Raw genomic sequence first — 23,834 nt, 5'->3', positions numbered from 1 at the left:
TTTGCTTTATCAGAAGGCTGTGAAGTGAGTCAGTGGAGTGAGTGGGGAACTTGCAGCAGAAATAATAAAACGTGCGGATTTAAGTGGGGCTTGGAAACAAGAACAAGACATATTGTGAAGAAGCCTGCTAAAGACACAATACAGTGCCCGACCATTGCAGAGTCCAGACGGTGTAAAATGGCCATAAGGCATTGTCCAGGAGGTAAGTGTAGTCCATGTCCCCAAAGTCTTTGAGCTTTCCTTAACTCAAATCCTATTTCTAGCTTAAAACAAGAGTTACTTCATCCCACCTGAAGGGAAAATCCTATTTCCACTCTGCCCCAGGAGTCTGAAAAGGCAACAGTATCACTGCAGTCGTGATGTGTGCAGCAAAACTGCACACATTTATCACACTCTGCACATTTATCCACTTCAGTGGATAGAAACAACAAGTAGATAAATTATCATATTTCTTTATCATGGTTTCAAATTTGTGTTCAGTCTTGTAGAGCCCAACATGGAGAAATACAGATTTTTCAGTAAATTATAAACCTATAGAAGTCAGCATGTTTTACAAAGCTTCTTGTTCTTAAGAAGGAGAGCTAATTCTTAGGAAAAGCATATCTCTAGTCTGTTTTGCAGTCTTTTATCAATTGGCAGTGATTTTATGGTGGACACCAAGGCAGAAGAATATCAAGATGTTTTGAAAGTCAAGGAAATTGTTTAAGAAATTAGAGGAGGGAGAAGAAATATTCTTGCAAATAAGTGAGCATAGAAGGAAGCTAAGTGTTCATAGCAAGATGATCAACAGGTAATAAAGATGACATTCCTTTTGGAATCATAGGATCAAAGGAAAATTTGGACTGCAAGGGATCTCAAAAGATCTCTAGTCCAACCTCCTGCTGTGAGCAGGGTCAACCATGAAATCGGACAAATAAAAAAAGGGGTTGTGAGTACTAAGATAAAAACATGACCTGATGAATTAAGTGAAACTGAAATGATCTAAAAATAGATACATGAATAAGTATGGTTTGTATTCTGGAATTTTGGGGGATATCCCTCTTGGCATAAAATGTATGTAAACTTTTGACTTAAAGAATAAATCCATGCAAGCTTCATATTTGTCTCTAGTACCCTGATACCTTCTGGAAGAAAATATAAAGTTGATCCTCTGTTACCCAGGATAATCAAGTCTAAGTTATGTGCTTTTCTTCCCTGTCCCTCTCCATATACATGCTTGCATGCACATGTGCCCATGCATTCCTATATATGCTTGCAGTGGTGCTGGAATGCACAGTGTAGCATGCAACCAGGCATACTTATTCCTGAATCAAAAGCAACTAAGTCCTCTTTGACCCATGTTGGCTTATCAAGGCCACTGCTGTTGGATGTAAAACTGTCTGAGCAGTTTTATCAGGTTTTGTTTGGGTCTAGCAGGGCTGGTACTAAGCAGTATCGACGCTGTGCCTTGGCTAATGGTTTAGCCAGAGCTTAGTTGGTGCTTTATATCTGTATCACAGTTAATCTGCAATCTAAATAAACCTCCAGAAGACATTAAAGACTTGACTACAATGATACCTTATTTTATTTTATTTTATTTTATTATGTAAATGAAATGCAGACACAATTCTAGCAGCTGAAAAACAAATATGCAAAAAAAGTCATATTCATAAATGAAAAATGAAAGGTAAGTATCACTGTCATATTATACACTCAGTTTAATTCTCAGTTACATGCAGACCTCCATGAGTAACAGTGAAAATGGACTTAAACTACTACTGTGTCCATTATAAGACATCATAAAGAAGCCTTAACATAGATGAGAATCATTGATTTTTTTTTTTGTTGTTATTGTTCATTTTTTGTTATTTATAAGTGTTTGAGAGTTAAATTCAGAAAACTGACCAGTAGGGAAGGAAGGAAGAAGTGGGTAAAAACATGGTCTAATACTGTTGTGTTCTTAGAACTAAGAACAAACCAAAGAATTATGAGCCAGAGCTCTGCATGCCATTGCAATCTGTTTTATCCAGCCTACCTTCAATATTAAAATGATGAATTCTCCTACAGTCTATATATTTGGTGGTATAAACTCCCATCATCCTAATGCTCCCTGATGTGGTATGCACCTTCTCCCTGTGTACTACAGATTTTCATGGATTGTGTGTACAGAGATTCATCTTCTCATATGGTGTACACTAAATCATGCACTGTTACTCAGATTAGTTACTGTATGTCTTTTTATGTCAAGTCTCTATGTTGCAGTTAAATGTCTTTTAGTATGTTCATTGAACGTGGGCAGTCCTCTTTGACTGTGTCCTGTGGGTAATATTTGCAATACATTGAAATGTGAAAATCTTTATTTGTAGGTTTTACTGTCTGAGTATTACTCCTTTGTAATATGAAATACAAAGAAAATAATTTGAACTCTTAATACAAGAATTCAATAGCATTTGATTAGTATGAAAAACAGCATGCAGCAGGATGGATACCAACTTTATGGTCAGCTTATAATAATTATTCTGAACCACTAATGTTTTTTTCTGTATAACTAGTAGCAGAACTCTCTTTGAAAATGATCTGAGTTTACATTGTCAGCAATTTAAATGTAGTCCAAACAAGATATCATATAGACTTCTTATGCCATATCAAAATGATTTATATTATATGCAATATACAGCCCATAATGCTATCTTTTACATTATTTATATTTTCTAAAACTTTGTTCTTATTTTCAAGTTAATCTGTTCATTTTTAATATATGCAATATTATAAAGTAGTTTATATATTAAAAAAGGAGAAAACATTAGTTGTCTAACAGAAAGACTGGGTGTAGTATGAGTTCTATCAGGAGAGACCAAATGAAATGATGTATCTAGAGGTGAAGCAGAAAAAAAGCTATGAAATGAACTTCTCTGGAGGAAGGACAAATAAAAAGGTATAAATCAAGACTGAACTGGGCTGTCATGGTATTTAGCTCATGCTGTCTTTATTGTGAGTCAGAAGCATCTATATCAAGGTAGCTGTCAATGCTTGCTAGTGTTTGCAGTCAGCCTGCAGAGGTACACGAGCTGGTCCTGCTTATTCTAACAAACTTTGAAGCTCAGGTGATGGTAGCAATGAGATCGAACAGCAAAGTGTTTTACTGCTAAACCAGAAGGAAGCAAAAATAACCTATGTGAAGTTCCACAAAATCTACAACCAGTGCTTTGGTCTTTTACCTTTCAGATGCATGAAGTTTAGCTTGCAGTGGAGAATTTGAGAAAACTGCTGAATATTTTTGGTTCAACTGCAAATGGTGGAGATTTAGTTATATGATTTTTCCTTCCTTACTTCTGGTTTATGAATACAATGGGCATGCAGGGAGTTATTTTGTGGATGTAATATCCAGCTTTTATATAAACTCCTGGCAAGTAGAATGTCACAGGTATGCTTTTAGCCTTGATGATTTAGGCAGGATCCAAATTACTCAAATTATTTTAAATGGTTTGAGACGTGTGCTTAGTGGACTACAGTATTTATGAAAGCTATAGCATGTTCATGATACTGTAGTAATTTGAAACTCTTGGACATTCATACTATTTTATAGCCAAATTCTCTTCAGATGTTTCGGATCTTCTTGTCTAGAAATTCAGGTCACTGATTAGATTTATATTCCAAATTTTGACTTTTCAAATGCATGCTGGTAGGCATTCCTAAAAGTTAGGAAATTTATTGTGTAGTCTGCATCGAAAACTTTGACCAAATCTCTGTATTTTATTCAGTATATAATCAGAAATATTTTTGCTGCAAATATAAGCTCAGTCTGAAAAGCCCATGGTACTCTTTTATAACTGTGGGTTCCTGTAAGTTTTAAATATTATAGTTCTCTCATGTCACTTTGTGGAATTCCCTGCCCATATTTTCAGAGATAAAAACTAAAATGTATGTAAGCGTAAATTTGAACTCTCCATACTGAATACCAATGATTAATATTACTTTTATACTATCACGTAAAACGTTGGCCAGAGTATAAACTTCCTTCTCTCCTAAGAAACTCCCGGGAGAGGGTGTGTTCGTGGTATTTTCAGTGTCTGAAGAAGGTTTCCTTAGGCCTGGTTACCTTTGTGGGTGAGGAAGCTGTTAGGTTTGTCCTTTTGGAATCTTGTGCTTCATAGTATGTTTTAATTATGATTATATACACATTACATCTAAAATGCCTTCCCTTTATCATATTTCATTAAGTTATCAGGTTTCTGCATTAGTCATTCAAAATGTTTAGCTACTTTTTTAACCACTGTGAAGTACCAGGAGGCAGAAAAGTTGCTTAAATGGAAGCTCAGATCAAGTACAGCCTAGCTCTTAGAGAAGGGATTCTTAGTTTTTTTGTTTTTTTGTTTTTTTTTTTTTTTTTTTAAGTGGCATTTTTCTAATGTTAAAATTTGTAATTTAATTTTGAACTTGAGAAAATAAAAGAGTAAGAGCTAGTAATTCACAAAGACCATAATCCCTGTAAATGCCTCTTGAGAAGCTATGTTAATAAATCCTTTCTTACTAATATTCTCAGTACATAAACTCACAGAAACATATGGGATAAGTATTAGATTGTACAGCTAAGATGGCTGTAGATTGTGATGGATTAAATTGAGGACAGGAAGTAAGGATATTTTTGGTGGTTTAGGGTCAAATAAAGTGCTTTTGACATATGCTTTCTATTTCTGTACATTTTATTTACACTTCAGTTACTATTTGTGATCCACATTACACAAAATCTTCTAAACATTTTTGTACATATTTTTACAGCTCTTTGCAGAAGAAGTGTAATTTAATTTAAGTTTTCCTACTAACTACTTCAGTTTCATATTCATTAGGGTTTGAGATGTTGCCCATCTGGCCATATGGCTAAAATACAAATCTAGTTTGTGAAGAGGAATTCTTTATCATTTTCTCAGCATTTGCAGAGTTCTGGAGGTATGAGCTGGAATGCAAGTGAAAGATGGTTTCACTTCTTTCCTACTGAAGCCAGAAACATAAAAGAGGACATCTGCCAATAATGCAGAGCCTGGCTCTGTTCTTCTTGATGACCTTGTCATAAATATTGAAAAGCTCTCCAAAGCCTTCCCTTCGCCTCACTGAACGAACCCAGTTCCCTCAGCCTCTCCTTACAGGGCAAGTGTTTCCTGGCAGCTCTCTGCTGAACTCTTTCAAGTTTATCAGCATCTTTCTTGTACTGGGGAACCCAAAGCTCTGTGTGGTATTCCAGATAGTCAGCTGTGTGTCAAAGGGGCAAAATCACTTTCCTCCATCTGCTGTCCTAGTAATACAGCCCAAAATGCTGTTGGTCTTCCTTGCTGCCAAGGCGAAGTGCAGCCTCATGTTCAGCCTTGTCTTCAGCATGACCCTCGGATTCTTCCCAGCAGAGCTGCTCCCTAACCAGTCAGTGCCCAGCCCGTATTGTTGCAGGGGTTTCATCCTTCCCAGACAAAGGACTTTGGAGGTTCCTTTCAGCTACAATGATCTGTTCTTCAGAAATGAGAAATGGAAAAAGAGCTCAAAATAAAAGCAGCGTAAGAATTCAACAAGTCATTGTGATCCTTTTGAGCTTTTTTTAACTATGTCTACACTTGAGTGGCATACCTTGAAGTTCATAAACCAGGCTGCTGTTGAGACCTTTATTCACTTGTAGTCAGTCTCAGTTTACAATACCTACAAATACTAACTGCCTTTTGAGAGTCAGTGCTAGAGCTCTGCCTAGGTGGGACTCTGTGAATATAACCACTATGTTTTATGTCACCTATTAGATGCATTATACTGCCACAGGAACAGATAGCATAAGTGGAAAAGACCTGTCCAACCCAGAACAGCAAAAACAGTCTTTTTGTTCATGAGGACAGTCAACCATTGGACCGGGTTTGTCCACTAGATTGTGCAGTCTCTATCTTTGGAAGTTTCCAAGACCTGACTGGACAAAGCTCTGCGGTCCAAGAGGTCTGGACCCTACTTTGACCCAGAAGTTGGAGCAGGGATCAACCTGAATGATTCTATGATTATGGAAGAAAGGCAGAATATGCTGTGGCTTTAGACTGAAAGATTTCTTTCTGTTTGGACTTTTGAAGATTTCTGATATATGATATTCCCAAATAGCAAGAAATTAGGATGACTGCTCATAGAAAAAAAAGAGCAAAACCAAAACTTGATCATGTTTGTTTCTAGGAGTGAGATCTTTTTATTTGGGCTGTTTTAGTGATATTGAAGCAACATACAGAGTACATCTAATGTTTTGAATATAATGCTAGTCAAGTTGCTAACTGTTGCTTCATGCATTTCTGGGTTTAGGTTTAATCAGGATGAAAATGCTCATATCTCATATCTTAGTTTACTGTTGACCTGTTCACTTAATTGTCTTTGACTGAATGCCACACACTTGTAGTTTGAAAAGCTCATGTAGTAGCCAAAAGATACTTGGTACAATGCACCTTTATTTTAATTTAATGTACTATGACAGTATAAGAAAACATTGAAAGATCAGCATAGGTACTATAGAGATGCAGATATTAAGCTATGTATTAGTTTTAGACTTGCTTTGATTTTTTCCTAAGGTCATTTCAATCTTAAACAAAAATCCAGCCTAACTTGTTGAAAAAGCCGAACTAGGCTTTTTCAGTAACTTGAGGATTTCATTCAGTTATTAAAGTCATGACATAAATATACGTCACGTGTTACAGACAAAAGAAAATGATCCTGCTTTGAAAAGATTATCTTATATGTTGAGGCATGATCTGAAGAGGGATAGTAGCAAACATAGAGCATTGTCGTTTTAGGAAAGATGGCAATATTTACAAAAAGTAAGATCTCATTGCTTCGGTTAGTGTTGCACTAATTGTGAAGATATTGGAATGATATTTATCATGGTAACACTAACAACTAAAGTAAGACTACAAGCCCTACTGGCATTTTAAATGAGACTGCAGCACTTAGTATTGCAGCAACATACTTTCAATGCCTGCAGCGCTCTGTTAGTTTTGCAGCAGGACCATGTCTACCTTTTTCTTTACCCTCAGCAGAAAGGTTAAAATCACAAAAAGCACAGCTCTGATGAATACTGTCTCTGCTAGAATTTTGGTACTACCAAGCAGGCTTGCTTCTCTGATATATTTTGTGGGCATCAATTATACTCTGACCGAGAAGGCTTGGCTTTAGCTTGCCTGAAAATATACCACATAATTTTCAGTAACAAACTGAAGGTTTCTGAAGCAAAAAAACCCCACCTTTTGGAATCAGCAGGTAATTTACAATAAATAAACTCCATCAAATATGTTTATTTGCACAGTACAGGTTGGGAAAGTAATTACAATGAGCAAATATTTACATGGTTATTTTACTTGATAGCCATTCTGCACATTTTATGAAGGAGCAGCAGGTAGAAGGAAGGACAAGAAGAACATGACTTGGAAGCTTTCCAGAAAAAAAGAGCTCTTTTATAGTATGGCTTAACCCTCAGAGCCTGGCATGCTTGTTAGTGCATTTGTTCAGGAAACGAGCTTTTGTCAGCTGCAGAATTTGCTCATCTGGACTGTTAACATCTGCTTCATATGTGAGCGTTGTCCTGAGAGTATTAACATGTTTTTCTTTTTTTTTTTCTATTCTTTAGCTGGTCACATTCAGTTGGATAATAGCACTAAGACTGCTGTGGATGAAAACTAATTGTAAAAGAAAGCTTGACTGTAAAGAAAACTAAATCCATAATTTCTCTCATTACAGTGAGAGTGCCTGCAATAATGTGACTTTGAGTATTGTGAATTAAGGTACATAGGTGAGCGGTATAGCTATATTAGCAGCTTCTAAAAAGAGCGCAAAAGTTCTCATCTATATTAATTGAGAATCTAGCATATTAGAATCACAGAATATTTCAGATTGGAAGGGACCTCAGGACATCATCTAGTCCAACCTCCTGTTAAAGCAGATCATCTGTGAGAAAAGCAGGATGAGCTCTGCCAATCCTCAAAAATGAAATATTTTCCCTTTTGGGGGCATAGCTGTACTCCACTTTATATGATCACTTGTGAAATGTTGGTTTATAAATGTTCAGGAAAATGGTGTTATTTTTCTCTGTTTCTAAGTGGAAAACGTAGAAATGCACAGCAAGTTTTAAATTACATTTTCATGACATTTGTGTTCATTAACATTTTGATGTAAAAGCTTTACATTTGAGTGTTAGTTTGTGCAGCCTTTTTGACACAATACTGCGTGTAAGGACACAATATTATGCATATAAGTATCTGTACTGGAGGACTTGCATAATTAACTGGTGCCCCTTAGTTTTGCAGATAGTAAGCTGTGCACCTCTCAGCCAAAAGGATCCTATAAAGTAACTGAAATACAGTGAAAAACACTGGTCGTCTTTTCTGCATAAAGCCAATCCACTTATTTTGGGTTATCATTTCTTAAAAACTTAAGAAACAGAACCTGTGTTCTTGTTTCTCATATGTAGTCTTCTTTTCCCTCCTGCAGCAGGGGTAGGAAAAGGAGTAAGATATTGACAGAAGAGTCTTAGTCCTCCATATTTCAATATCAAAGAAGTGAAGAAAACTAACTTAAGTGAATGATAATACTAAAAGTGAGCAGATATGTTCCTTCCTTAGGGCTGATGAATAATGAATCTATTAAATCCTGACAACCTCATATTACATGTTGATGTTCTCACCTCTTAGGACAGAGATACAGTAAGATCAATACAAGTAGTATTTTTCATATGGTGTTGTTTGTGTGTGGACCTTTAGTCATATGAATGATAAAATATGTGACTGAATGAATTTTTTAAGTCCTTTTCTAAAACTTCCTTGCATTGGAAATCTTTCTTTTGAGTGTAGGTAACAGCACTTTTATTAAAAAAGAAAAGAATACATGCAGAAAAAAATATGAATACAGATTTGTGATCTAAGAAATGAAGTAACTTTATTCTATGTACACTTGATTCAGACTCATTAAGCTGAGTTGAAGTATAAGCTTAGTGTGACTTTTTAAAAATTGCTGGAAATTATTTTTCCATTATGTTGTTGGAAGGAATCTATTTCTTAGTTATCTTCTAAGGGAAAATGCAATCTGATTAGACTCATGCCTGAAAAGTAGTTAAAAATAATTGTTTAAATGCTATATCATGTCATTTTAAGTGGCAGATATGTTTGATTCTGAAACCAGGTACTATCCAGCAAGGACCAACTTCCATTTTTTTTTTTAATGTATTTTAGAGGAATAACTCTCTTTCCTGTGATTAAATTACATGATCTTGCTTGATGGTCTAGATGGCTTTCACAGCTTTGTGAGCAAGGTGCTGCTGTTGATTCATCTGTCTCCATTTTCTGTGTATTTCAGATTAGGCTAAGCAATTAAGTGACCTGAAAGGGCTGCTGATGAATTGTGATGTTTTTTATTTGTCAAAGAGGGAGAGTATATGATTTCTGTAGTCATCACTTGACCTTCTAGGGAAAAGAACTCATGAATTCCTATGACTATAAAATTATTGAAATAAAATATTTCAGAGCTATTGTTTTTACCCCCCGTGCTAATGCCAGTTGATTAGGCAATTCTTCACCTCTAAGAAAATGGATAAAAAGAAATATAAAATGGGATGCAACATCCTGAAATCTTCATTCTCGTGTTCCATTGCATAAAACAACATACTCTTCTAATACCCATTTGAGTAGTCAGAATACAACTTAAGTGACTTAAAATACCACTTGACAATTGTCATTGAGATGGATATGTTAGATGTTTAAAGGGCATAGCTCTCTTCTCATATAACCCTTTCAAAAAAATTTAACAATTTTTTTGTTCTTTGGTCTAAATTCAGACTTAAGTAAGAAGGCTTTTGCATCAACTGAAAAAGTAGTTTTCATAAGGACTAGTATTGTTACCTGGCCGTAGTCCTAGAAGAAGCTCACTGGGCAGACTGAATCTACACTTGACAGAAATGACATGTTTGTCATGTCAGTGGACCTGCCTCATGCGTCCCTATATCAAGATCCCTGATGAAAGGCATCACTTTCCACCTTGTATTTCTTGCCTTAGAAGATCAACAGGTATCATTTTCCACCTTTGTATTTCTTGCTACCATTTGCATAGCATAGAGAAAGAGATCACTCAACGTAGTTAATATGTTTTCCTTACCCATGTGGATATAGAAACCACAGATAATACCATACCTGTGCAAAAGAGGCTCTCATCACTGCTTATGATATATACATGACAAAACATCCCCTAATGTTTGTTAGATTCACTGTGAACTACTCCTTTAATGTGGAACATCAAACTCTGACTCATACAAAGAAACTTGCAACACTACAGTATATTTTTGAGAGCAGCAGCTGTACCTACTTTGCAACTTCATATGTAGAATCAGGAGTTTAATTTGGCTCTGTAATTGTTGTTGCCAGGTCACCTTTATTAACTTGTGACTCTGATATTATTGTGACTTAAATCCTTTTAGATCTACTCTCCTTGTATCTACTTCAGTTTATTTAGAAAATTATTAACAGAATTATTAACCAGGAGAAAGTTTATTTTATGAAAAAAGAACAAATCTGATCTTAGTGTTCTATTTTTTATAATAGTAAACAAGTTAGACTTTAATTTTGGAAATCTTTTCTCTAGGATAGAAATACAGAAGACTCCCATAGCTTCTAGCCTTCAGAGCTATAATTCATCTTGCTTGCAGGCAGAGATAAAGGCCGCATTTTTTCTACGGAAAAGTAAGCATGGCTAATAACTAGTTAATACTCATAAGAATGGGCAGAAAAAGTAAAAACAAGTTATAACACAATAGTATTTGCTCTAAGAGGCTTCATTCTTTTTGACTGAAGTAGAACTTACATGCCTATGTTCCTTTATAAGGCTAAAAAAACCTAAGTCTGTCATTTCCTAAAGTTGTAACCACTTCTTGATTTCAAACCTAGAGCTTATCGAGTCCATTCTCATTTGAAAGTCTGTATCCATGAGACATTTACAGCTCCATAAAGTAAGTCATTGTATGATGAGTAAAAAAGGTTTTCTGGAGGTCTTTGGTTATAGTAAATATCTTATCTCAAACCTATTAAGGCCTCTGTCTGTCTTGGAAGGCATTTAAGATAGTGACCTGTAAAGTCACTGTCTACCTATCATTTCATAGAAAAGGGTTGTGGTTATCTGTTACCTGTTTTGTTTTTTCTTTAATATCATTGCCCAAAGCATCCCCTGTAATGGGCTATATACACTTGAGTGCAAGGTTTTAGCATTATTTGGCTTCTCAGGACAATTCAGCCTGTGGAATTTATATGCTGTTTTATCATATTGCATCATGATAAATTTTCAACTTACTTTCAAAGGAGCATCAGTGAATTAATGGTAGTACAGGAGTGCCAACTCAAGCACATTTTCCCCTTTCCTCTGAATACAAATAATCCTTCACTTCTCTATTTTAATTAAATTAGAAGTAAAAGGAAGTATTTTGCTGAGAAAACTTTCATGTAGTTTTTCCAGTCAATAAGAAAAGTTGTATGCACAATTTATTTATAGCCATTATATCTAGACCAGATAAATACTTTTAACATGCGTATTTTCTTAAGTGTATTGCATTTCAGAAGCAGCATAAGTATCATGTAATGCAGTATTTCCTATGGGATTTATCTGTTTTTAGTGAATAACTTGAGTAGGTACCAAAGTGCAAATCCTCATAAATGACGAGAGTACAAGTTAGAACTGTCCCATGGTAGTTCAGAATTGTTTAAAAAAGCTGAAAGAGCACGAGATGCTAATCCACATGGAAATAAAATTATTGAAAATGGTTGTAGCTGATCTGTGTGTACAAATTATATTTCTACATAAAAGGGAACTAACAAATTTTTTTGTGCATGCCCTTATGAAATAACTCCTTTTAGATTTCTCTTTTGCTCACTCTGAAACAATAATCCACCTGTACAAGGAAAAACTAAATGCTCATTTCTGATTCTCAGCCAGACAGCTATATCTGTATGTTAAAGAATTATTTTTTTCAGTCACAACAGAGAAACTGTCACACCTACCCAAGATTATTTCTTTCTTCTTAAGGGTCAGTAAAGCACAATTCTATTCTCTCACACCACAGAGAGTGATCTGCTTTAGGTGCAGTGGAGAGCAGTCTGCCTAGCTTATTTTTAAAGATTCTTAAGATTCACTCAGTCCTTTCTTTACACAGAAGTCTCTTTTTGAGTAATAAATGTATTTGGTTATATAGGTATTACTTACTTTCACAACAGTGATGCAGGACCACATTCAAACAGAATTTTCAGTTGAGTGTTTCTGATACTTCTCATCTTTTGTATAGTTAATCTTTTCAGCAGTATGTGTACTAAGTATGGCAGTGTTCAGATATTGGAAGTGTTATTCCATAACAGCACTGAAAGATAAAGATTTCCCCATAATACAATACTTAGACAATATGTGGTATTTATCACTCTGCTTCATGATCCTTAAGGAAGCTATAACAAACTACCTGTATGACTGAATGTTGGGCTATGTTCTGCAGGTCTTCTTGGTAATCTCTAAACAACTAGATCATCACCAACTTATTTCTAATAGAAATAAGATTCTTTGGATGCATATGAGTTTACCAACAGTTAAATCATCAGTTTAAGTAGTTAAAGCTTTTCTGCTGAGCCATACATAACTAACTGTGTGCCTACTCCTTGCACAATACCAAGGCAGAGTAAATCATTTAAGCATACATCACCCACTGTCTTGCAGCAGTGTACATGCAGTTAAATACAGCTGCTTGGCTGATAAGCTACTAATTCTTTAGGTTACTATAACTGGATTGCATGTAACAGCCTGCCTACATCCTTTATAATAGTTTTCTTATTATAGAGAATCATTTTGAATGCTCCATTGCCTACTTGCTAGTGGCAAATTAAGGATGGATTCAGACTGAATTGAGCAAAAATGGGATGGCTTTGCCCCATCCCACAAACAGAAAGGACAACTCTGAATCCAAGAGGAGAGAGGAGAGAATCTAAGAAATGGTTCATTGTGGCCTCTTTGTGTTATTCTGCTATTTAGACAGCAGTACTGAGAAGAAATCCACATGAGCATAATTGGGTCTTAGTTAATGGGTTTGCTAATTGAGTACAAAAGGTAAAGTTTATCCACACATGCTGCTACTCTGACTGCTTTCCATTGACTTAAAATCTGATGAACATGCCTACAGTAATGTGCAGTTCAGAAGCTCCAGAGTTAGTGCTGAATAAGATAGCTCCAGAAAGGGAAATGGTTTTAAAGTGTCAACATAATGTTGTACATGAATTAATTAACACTACTGAGAGATGGGATTTACTGGATTGGCACAGTGCTAGTTGGATACAATGCTTTCAGGACATTAGGTAGGATGTTGGTGGTAAAGAACTGTGATTTGTTGTGGGCTATATAGCTCCTAAGTGTTAACTTTGGGTCTCGTTCTCTTGTGTGGTGAATTCTTGTCAAATAATTATCACAGAAGGGCTGGTAAAAATTCTGGAAAGGGACACTGCTCAATTCATAAATGCAGCAGCTTCCAATACCCTGCTGTAGGCCAGATCAAATTAAATTAACTGCACCAGCTGGCTACAGGAGTCAAGGGGGAGGCCACCAGTGAATAGGTGGAGGAGCAATCTCCCCAGCTGCTCTCATGTCATCAGCTCACCCCTAGTCTTAGAACTAGCTTGGAATCAACTGCACTCATTTTTAAGGATGTATTGTGGAAATCCTTCATAGAGATCATGCATGTATTTCTGCATCTTTACTTCTTCTGAATAGTACAGAACAAACAGAACAGAGAATCTCTCTCATCTCTTTTTTCTGTTATTCTCTTTCAAGGTTTTTTTTTTTGACCTCAGATAATGTTTACCTCAAATTGGAACATTTGGACACTGATTTCCTTTAATACTTACGAATTTACTTAACACTTCAGGGCAGAGTGACAAGAACCTCCTCTTGAACTGTTTGAATTTCGTGTTTAATCTGAAGCATTACATCATGACGGCAGACAATGTTGGTAAAGGAGTGGGAAAGCTAGCAGTGAAGAAAAGCAATGGAAAGTAAGCACTGCTTATGAGGAGCAGGGCTTCCCTATTCTACATTAGTAATACATACTGCTTATTTTATGTGTCTTTATAGCTTCTCATTAAAGATGGGTGTTTTTAAAAAATTTTCTGGGAAAGATCTTTAAAAAAAGCCCTGAATTCAGTTCAGTACTAAAATGAGTATTGATATTTAAAATAGCAATGCAGTAGCACAGAGATAGCTTAGTCTTCAACCTGTGTCAGTGTAACACTCTATCCCATATGATCAACCATGGAAGCAGTATTAATTATGAACACAATATTGCACTAATAAGTTTGATTCCCAAGAAAGCTTATGGAATGCCCATCTAGCATTCTGGTAGCGTTGTGCCATATGGATATTCCTTTATGCCTTAGCAATCACATTTAGACCCATTTTGGGGTCTGAGTTGGCGTAACTTTGATTCTAAAGATGCACATAAAGTCTAATTTAAAGTATCCTGCACTGTATTTAAATCTTATGTCGTCTTTGCTGTTTAATATAAGAGTAGATCAGTATTTCTTTACACACAGTGAATCAAGTATAAGGAAATAGGAGTTGAAATTAGGGCTAGGTTTACACATCCTTACATATCACCTCCAAGTCTGGCACTTCAATCTTATGTCCTGCACATCTATTGTCTGGAATATTTTCATGCAGTAGCAAAGTGTTAATACATTTTTTTAAGACTGTTCATTTGAAATCTGTCTTCTTGTAGAACCTGATTAGCTTGCGTGTTCATATATTTGTCAATTTATTCCTTTTTACTCAAATTATAATTTATTGGTTTCCTGTGAGCATTCTTTGGCATTCTTTACTCATATCGGAATAGTAAGTCTGGTGATTTCTGAGAACATAGTATTAAGTCAGACTCTGCTAGATAAAAGAGAAACATGCAGGTACTTAGTTGCAAAGCTCAGCAGCAGCAGGATTCTAGTAAGAGCAATCACTTTACAGAGCATCACTTTCAAGCATCTATGTTTAAGCTGCTTTATCATGTGACATAAAGATCACTGGTATTTCCAAGGATGTTAATATCACATGATGATACCACAGCACATACTATAATGAGTTCCTGATGAAAATTACAGCCAACTCTGTTGTAATTCTGCTTATCTGTCAGACACAAATGTGAATATCTTGAATGGGTTGCTAATAGTTCAGCACATTAGAAACAGTACTGTAAAAACTGTCAAATCTTTTTCCTTATTTAATTACTTTTAGGGCTGCATGATGAAACCTCAGCTGTTGACTAGAGATGCAAGTTCCAAGTAGCTTTAATTAGATCTAGCATAATTGTTTTGAAGCTAGATTATATGTAGTTTTAAAACTATAGTACGTTTGATATTAAGAAAATTATTCCATTTATCTGCTACTTGCGATGACTAATGCCTGAAGGGTTTCTAAAACAAAGATAATTAAACTACCATAAAGATGGTTAAATTCCAACTTCATGTTTTTGCTCTGAATTTATGGACCAGATTATTTTGTTACCTCTTCTTTTACCATCTGTTCCTTATATCTAAATTAGAAGCAACAACTTTTATACAGCCTAGCAAAGAAAACCCACAATTTGGCACAGAGAGTAAATTTTAAGCAGTGCAAGAGTGTACCCAAGAGACAAACACTAAAAATCAGTTTTACAACTCTACCATATAGCGTTAGGACTAATATGTAACTTAGACTCGTTAACAGTCTACAGAAGAAGAAAACAGAAGAAGACAGAACAGAGAGAAGAAGAAGAAGAAAAGACAGTGTATTTATTAACTGATGACAAAGGAAATTTCTGGGTCATAAAAAACTCCGTAGTTAAAAAAAACGTTATGAGCAAGTCCTGTTTCTGGCTTGGAACAGATTTTTATTGCTCAGACTAGACACCTATAATAGGAGATGGAAGGTCTGTCATTTAAAGAAAGCACTATAGCAGAACACAGAACAATAAGTCTTGAAGCAAAAGGAAGTCGATTTGGAAGTCGTTGTGGACTGTGTCAGCTTCATGAGACAAAATACTGGCATTCGGGTGCCAGAATCATTTTTTCATGATCATTGGAGGTGATTAAATACATATTCTGCAGCACTTATGGATAGATGCTCTCACCTTTAATATGCAGCACTCAGTACAGGATTATTCTGCCACCACCCTCTCCTACTCAGCTCTGCAATCCAATGCCAGTTTGAGCATTGGCTGTAGTAATGCCTCTTACCAGAGTAAGAGAAGCCAGTGGAGCAAGAGTCCATTGACATATAGATGGAAAATTATTGTGAAATAGGGTTCATTTTTCTTGTAGCTGAGGCAATGGAAAGGAGAACGGGGACATCATTTCCCCAAAATTCAGTAATAGAGATGGCCTAGAAAAGGGCAGTGTGTTTCATAAGAGGTTTTATAACATGCTGAATATTTCTTTCCACTGCATTTTTTTCATTGAGTAAGTAGTTTTCCTTAAAATTTCAAACTCTAAAAAATGTTTATTCATGCATCTTTCTCAGAATAATGTTTTTGGGTGGAGTCTGTTGTGAAAGAATAATTACTTCTTTGTCGTCTTTTCCTCCAACCATTTGAATTGTTTTTTCAAGGAGCTCAAAGAAATCTCTGTTTCTCAAAAGGAGAACCTCCTCCCTACGTATTTTTTCAGTGTCATATAATGCGGCTCTGTTTTATGAAGCATCCACATCCTAGTTCATTGTATGATGTCCTCATCTGGAATAAGTCAGTGTTCCACAGATTAATTCCTCTTTAACTTTCATAGCATTGATGAGCCTGATCATCTTTATGCCTATTACATGTGATCAAGAGAAGTTCCATTAAAGCCAGTAAAGTTTTGTTGCTACCGGATTGATTTAAATGAGAATAAAGATGACCATTTTATAATCATTAATTAGTCCACAGAATAATAGGATCTCGTTATTTGTTTTCATATATGTATAACATAGAAATTATAAAATCAAGAAATCCTTGATTCTTAGAAATTAAGATTGTGAATTTGAAGTAGGAGACAGACTATAACTACAATCCTTCTCGCTTTACTCAGCAATTTTGGAGCCTCTGTCTATTTCAGAGAAGGAGAAATGGCTAACAAGTAAAAGATAAATAAAGGAGAAATGGTAATAAATAATACACTGTCCCACCACACACATTCCCAGCCTGGTGAGTATAGAGAAATAATATAAATTAAAAAAAAAATTAGACAATTGCCCAAGTCAACTCTCCATATCACCTTTCAGAGCTATTAAAGCAGTATGTAGGATCTGTTGATAGGTGTGCATTTTATTTTTTCTATGAAGCAGTATTTCATCCAGTTATACAATAACTTATGTAAAGTTTCTAGAACTGTCCAATATGAAGTAACAGTATCATGCCAGTTTACAGGCAGCTGAGCTGCTTTATCTACCTTTTATGCCACTTATGCTATTTTGTCTAATTGTTTAGTTCTAAGACAATATTAAACAAGAGAATAGAGGGAAGGCCTAATATAAGAAGAAAATTTGAGCTTCTAACTCAATCAAAAATGACAGATGATGGTAGGAGACTTCTTTTGGAAATAAAAGATGCTCCTACTGTCATTATTCCAATGCTTTAACAGTGGAAAGGAAAAGCACTCTGTCTCACCCTGCAGGGGTGTTCAGTCCCTCATGGGCATTTGGAGAAGCTCAATTCCTTCCTTAGCCAGAACTCTTAACATTCTAGAAAGTTAGCCTGTGTCCCTTTTATTTTAATGGTTACTATAAGGCTTTATTTTTTTTTACTTTCCAAGACTTTTCAGTGAAAAGATTAAAGTAGTAATGAGGACATTAGTGGGAATCTCCTATATTGCTTTCTCCTGTCATTTTTGTCACTGATTTCCTGGTATTTATTATTTTTCTTAAAGTTCAGCTACTGGAATCACTTGATAATAACAGTTTTGCCATTTTAAGCAATGGTTGGAAGAAAATGTCTGAAAACACAGACCCCCTCCATGTTTCAACACCAGAAATCAAATAAAAGCACAAGAAATGAATTACTCCTTTAAAATCTAGTGGTTTTACATTTCATTCATGATACGGAGGCTAGCTCATGATTTTTGAATTAGTGGGATTGTCAAAACTACACGTGACATCCAGTACAAAAAGGAACTTATTTAAAGGTACTGGTTTTGAGTTTCCAAGGTTGGTCTAAACTCTGTCTCATTTAGGTATTCATATGAAAACTATGATGTATTTCAGTTTATGAAAAAGCTTGGCATACATTTTGTGAAGAAGGGAATTTTGTCTTGTAAGACTAGATCTGGCATATTTCCAAAGAGCTTGTTTTCATTGTGTTTAAGTAAAACCTAGTCAGCAGCAAAAAATCAAGTGTTATTACTGAAAGAACATTTCAATGCAATAATCTAGCATGCTAACTTGAGAAGACTGGAAATTCATATTCTAGTTTAGACCCTGAAAATGCAATAACACAATACATTGCAAACAAGCTAAATAGCTGGTAATTTGCTTCTTTTTTTCCTGTCAGCAGTTTCATCTGTGTTAAGTAGGTATAATCTTGTGTACTCAAAGGGAAAGCACTAGATCCAGTTTTGGCAGAGCCAAACTTTCTAGATCCTGTATTAATTTCCTGATAAAAATCTCTAGTTATCTTTAAATTCTGTTAGTAGAACTGTAACTTTCCTTTAAAGATATGTTACATGTAGTCTTCAGAGTCAATTTGATTATACAGTTATCCTACTACTTTAGTGTTCATGTGAATGTGGTGTTCAGGTGAGCAAATTTAACATCAGAATGTGCACATTTTAAATGTCACTGGATGGTAAAGATGCCACCCTGCCACCAAGCATATCAGATTTTGAAAGCAACGCTTTTTGATTGTTTAACAATTCAGTGTGGTTGCAAGGGAAAAGTATAGGAGATTTCAATTTTAAACTATTTTACAGAAAATGAAGTGATAACAGTTACTGCTGTTGGCCATATGACTCAGTAATAACTCAGAGGAAAATTGTTTATGCTTGGCAGAAGTTAATGCTAAACAAGCTTCATAATCTCAGTTTTCCTAGCAAGCATGTTTTCCTTTTAAAAAGAAGCTAAAATGTACTTACAATGATCTTACACTTCTAAAGATAAGTGCAAGAAGAACTTTGTCGGAACTGGAAGTTTTGGAGTATTTTCCTGCCATATTTAAGAAATAATAATGATCAGATCTGGATGTCCCTTGCTTGAAGCTTCATACAATGTTTATTACAGTCTGGCTTTATTTTGAAGGAAAAAGAGCAGGAAATTGAATATGTAGTTGTGTGTATAATACTAAAATTTAGAAATGCTTTTGTTTAAGTTACTGTAGCTTACAAGCCAACATTTATTATTGTGCTTTGATTTTTATAACTCTCAACACATTTGGCTAAGACATTAGAACATAGATTTTGTATGTGCTTATTTTTCTTTTGAATAGGTTTGAAATCTCTCATGTTCTTCATTTATACCTAAAACTTACCATGTCATCCACAAAAGTCAACACTCCACTTTAGATAGGTCGGATCAATAGTTGTTTGTTTTTATATAATATAAAGTGCATATGTATCAAAATAAAATCTTTGTATACATTCCCATGTTTGCAAATATTCCATAAATCAGGAAAATACTTGCAGCTAGAATAATACAAATTTTTAGCTATTAGCATTTCTTTTACACACAACTGTTGTTGTTCAGACTTTGAAAAGTTCACTAATTCAAGTTCACCAAATCAAACTACTAAGTGCTGAGCACTCTTGAAAGTCATACTGAAATTTGTTTTAAGGAGTAGTTCACTACTTGAGTTTTTGCTACTTAAGAGAATCTTTTCAAAAGAATGAGTGTATTTTAAGAGATTTTTTTCAAAATTCCGTACTGACTTCCAGTTGAACTGGCTATCCTTCATCCCTCTGGTGTTTCTGAAAATGTCCATCTTAATGCTAGTCTTTTTTTGTTCAAAGTAATGATACTATAGAGCTTGCACTGTGGGATTTTTGCAGTGTTACATTATTACATATTAGCACTCAAGGTTGCAAAAAAACTGTGTTAGTAATAATATCAATAATGTGATAGAATTGTATTCTCATTTTTTTCAAAGTAACCTAATTTATCAAATATTTCTGAATACACTGCAATTATACTTATTAGTGCAAATGAGGCAAAAAGTGGTCACATACTGAACCTAAAGGAATACTCTGTGAAAGCAAGGACGCTGTCAGAGGTGGAAAGTTCAGAGTTTTATTATTACTTCTATCATTTTCTGTTAATAAGAACAAGTGATACAACGTGTGCCTTAGTGTTATGTAGTTTAGAGCACTTGATATTTTAGTTTAACCATAGACATTGCCCAACTAGAGAGGGGCAATTTATATGACTAGAGGTGAGCGCTGGGAAGGCCCAAACATCACTGGGACATCAAGGACAATTAGAGGGGAAGTGTTAGAAACATGGAGAGAGCTATGGAAAAGAATTTTTTAATGAGAAACTACCTAGAATATAGTAATACCAACAGAGTATCTTCAATTTATCAAGAGGTCGAATATCACTCTTCATTACACTATGGGCACCTTACAGTGCTAATATACAGGGATATTAGCACCTCTTTTGTCTCATTTTACTGTTCTAAAACGTGCCCTCCATTTTACATGATTGTATCTGTCTTTGGACCTCTGCAGCAGCAGCAGCAGCAACAGCAACAATAATAGTAAGTAACTACAGAACCTGAAAAGATTCTGTCGTGAAATGTCAACATAAAAGCCTGAAATTCATTAGCAAACTGCCATCTTGATTTCTAAGTCACCTTACATTTTATCTTTTCAAAGTAACATTTACTTCTGGAAGTTGGCAGTTTGGGTTATTTTTCTGACAGGTAGTCACTGTATTCAAAATTCTTTTTTAAAAATGTTCTTCTTTTATGTGTAGTTTCTCAGTGTGAGAAAACAATCCTTCATGATTTGACTGCATTATATTCATCTGAACATCTGCAACAAACTGTTAGAATTTGCATTATGACAATGACTGACTAAATAACTGAGCATCAACTCAGAATATTAAAGATGCCTTTCTCTTTTCTGACCCCCTTTAAGCACTAGGAAAAATATTTTTTATTTCCTTTCCTAAAGATGATAGCTCTTTGGATTCAGAATATGGTCTGATGGTAGCAATTTATAAAAGAGGAAATCTTAAAAATACAGGTGTGCAAGAGAGGGAATGAGATTCTGCCATCTCTCCAATTATTTTATCTGAAATTAGTATCTGCGCATGCTTTGATCTGTTGGAACTAACATTCTGGGCCAGACTTTGAAAACCATAAGTGATTGTAAGCCATAGCAAAAATACTTAATCACCTTCTGTAACCATAAGCACAGAATAATTCAAATACGGACACTGTGCACCTGATTAGTAAGACATTTAAATTAGACATGGAGTAATGCACTATTTTTTGGATGATTTGCCACTGAGCAACAAGTTTTTCAAAGGCAACTTTTGTAAGAATAAGCAATACTGGAGGCTGACATTGCAAAAGATGTAGGTTCGTTTCTGTCATATCAAGAGCAAGCTGGATGCAAGTGCCCTTGCGATAATAGATATCCTGATTTTAGCATGAGACTTCTGTTACAATCAGTTGAAACTCTACTCTTTTTTCCACTTTGAGGCTCATCTGGTAGACCCATCTGGTCTAAGTTTTCCTTCAGCATTTCTGACATGTCAAGTCTCATGCAGTATATGCAAGACTTGCAGGTTCAATGCATGTCTCTTACTTTTTCCTTGCTAGGCCTACATTTCATCCATTTTCAGTGCCATGAAAATTTGGCCATCTGTTTTGTGTGAACAAAGTGATTCACTTAATCAGTTAATCAGCTGAAAAAACAACTGAAAAATTATGAGCCAAATGTTTTAGTTACGTGATCCTAACCAGTTTTGCAGGGTAGGTCATGCAGTAGCAAACAAGTGGCAGAAGGGCATGTAGTAAGGCCTTCACTTCTAAGATATCTGCCAGGAAATATATTCCCCAGCAAAAACATGTTTGCAAGCCCTTTCCCAGTAAATGTCTCAGTATGGCCAAGTACATACTTTTGGCAGGCTTTATGGTGAAAGCTCGTGCGAAAGAGAGCTTATAGGTTTGTCCAATTCTTGCACCCATTCCTCATGTGTCTGTTTTGGGCCTGTGTTACAGTAGTGGGCTTGGTGGATCCTTGGCTGATCCAGAGCAGTCCCTTTCATCCTCTCTCTGAGGTACCAGTCATCTATCTCAGCCAGTAACATTATGTACCTCTGCTTATAAAGATTTGTAAAATTTGAGAATCAGAGCATTTTAGACTTATGGGCAGCACAGAATGAACAAAATTCTGCTAACAGTAATGTCATACATCTGATCTGTTGTTTGAGAACCCAGTTATTATCCCAGGTGGTAATTCTTGCATGTAAGAAGAGAATAAATCAAGTTTTCAAAAAAGGCCATATTTTTATTGCCAGATGAAATTTCATAACTGAATCACTTATCAAAACAGTGTTTTGGTGCAATGATGCGATTAGGCCAGTAAAGTGTCCATTCAGCAAGACTTTCTCCTCTCCACCAAGGCAGGGTGACCTCAACTGTAGTGCTTACTGGGAACAGCTCGTGACCCATACTGCCCTGACCCATTCTTGGGAGAGTTACTAGTTGACACAGGTCAGAAATATGGTAGGAAACCTGCTAATAAGTGTTTCAGAACAGTATTGAAACCTGTGCTCTGGGCCGCTTTAGTGATAAGATGTAGCCTTTGTGGCCAGTCACTAGTTTGACAAGGACTGTGGCTCGTGCTACTGTCCCTCGTTCAGGACAGGTTGTCTGGCAGCCTGCATGTCTACCAGAAGCAGTACCTGTGGCCTGCAGAGAATTGCTAGCATGAGGCATTTGGTTTCTAACATCAAAATAAATAGATCTTGAACAGTTATGCAATGTCTTTAAGCTAATACTGTAACAAAATAATGAAGTAGACATCTCATATCCTTCAGAAGCTCACCCAAAGTTTCTGTAAGAATGTGATGATATGGAGCAGGAATATCATATACATTTATGTTTTTCATATGGTTAATTAAACCCATAGAATCATTCTGTACATACCAAGATTTTATTGGTTTTATTGGTATTAGAATAAAGAATTTCTTCTTTGGAAAAAAAAAAGATAATTACTTCTGTCTGTGCTTTTAATCAATAGTCTTTGATGTACATCTGTTTTTTAAGTACATCTGTAACTTCCAGTCAGGAAAATCCTTTTATGGCAAGTGGCCTTTAAGCTACATACTGTGTTTATCTCATATGTTCTTTTACTTCTTAAGAAAGCATTCACATTTTTTTTTTATCAGTGAGTATGTACCAAAAAATTATTTATGTAGGAAAAAATAATTTTTCAGTATCATTTGGACTGGTGATTTAAATTGATGGTGGAGATTATGGTTCTATCCTTGCCGATATATATCAGAATAAGAAGCTAGTTCTCCATTCCATATGTATTATTAAATACCATGTTATATTGCTTCTTACATCATGCAGTGCCAAGGCTGTATTCAACTGCTGTGCATGTGATGGAGAAAGACAGCGATGTGCTGAGAGCATGTGAAGCACTAGGCTGCCATAACAGAGATGCTGCAGACCATTCATTCCCCTGATGAATCCATGTCTGCCACCTCAGAGAGGGAAATGATGTATTTTTGTTGCTGTTCTTAAGGTCTGTGCTGAATATAAAAAATGTGTGTTTTTAAATAAAATTTATTTTAACATTGATACAAGTAGGGTTGAAATAAATGTTCTACACTCGGTCTGTTTAAGCACACTA

General features: G+C 35.5%; 1 protein-coding gene across 1 annotated transcript in view; it reads left to right on the top strand.

The window, feature by feature from the left end:
- The window catches only part of RSPO2 (R-spondin 2), a 104,374-nt gene that overhangs the window by 66,227 nt on the left and 14,313 nt on the right, over positions 1-23,834 (top strand). Inside the window, exon 4 of the mRNA XM_062568378.1 lies at positions 14-202. Coding sequence (XP_062424362.1) covers positions 14-202 — 189 coding nt within the window. The remainder of the gene's footprint in view (positions 1-13; positions 203-23,834) is intronic.

This window comes from Rhea pennata, chromosome 2, assembly GCF_028389875.1.
Source record: "Rhea pennata isolate bPtePen1 chromosome 2, bPtePen1.pri, whole genome shotgun sequence".
NCBI lineage: Eukaryota > Metazoa > Chordata > Aves > Rheiformes > Rheidae > Rhea > Rhea pennata.
Note: the sequence above shows the minus strand (reverse complement) of the source record. Positions and strands in the feature narration are given on the sequence as shown.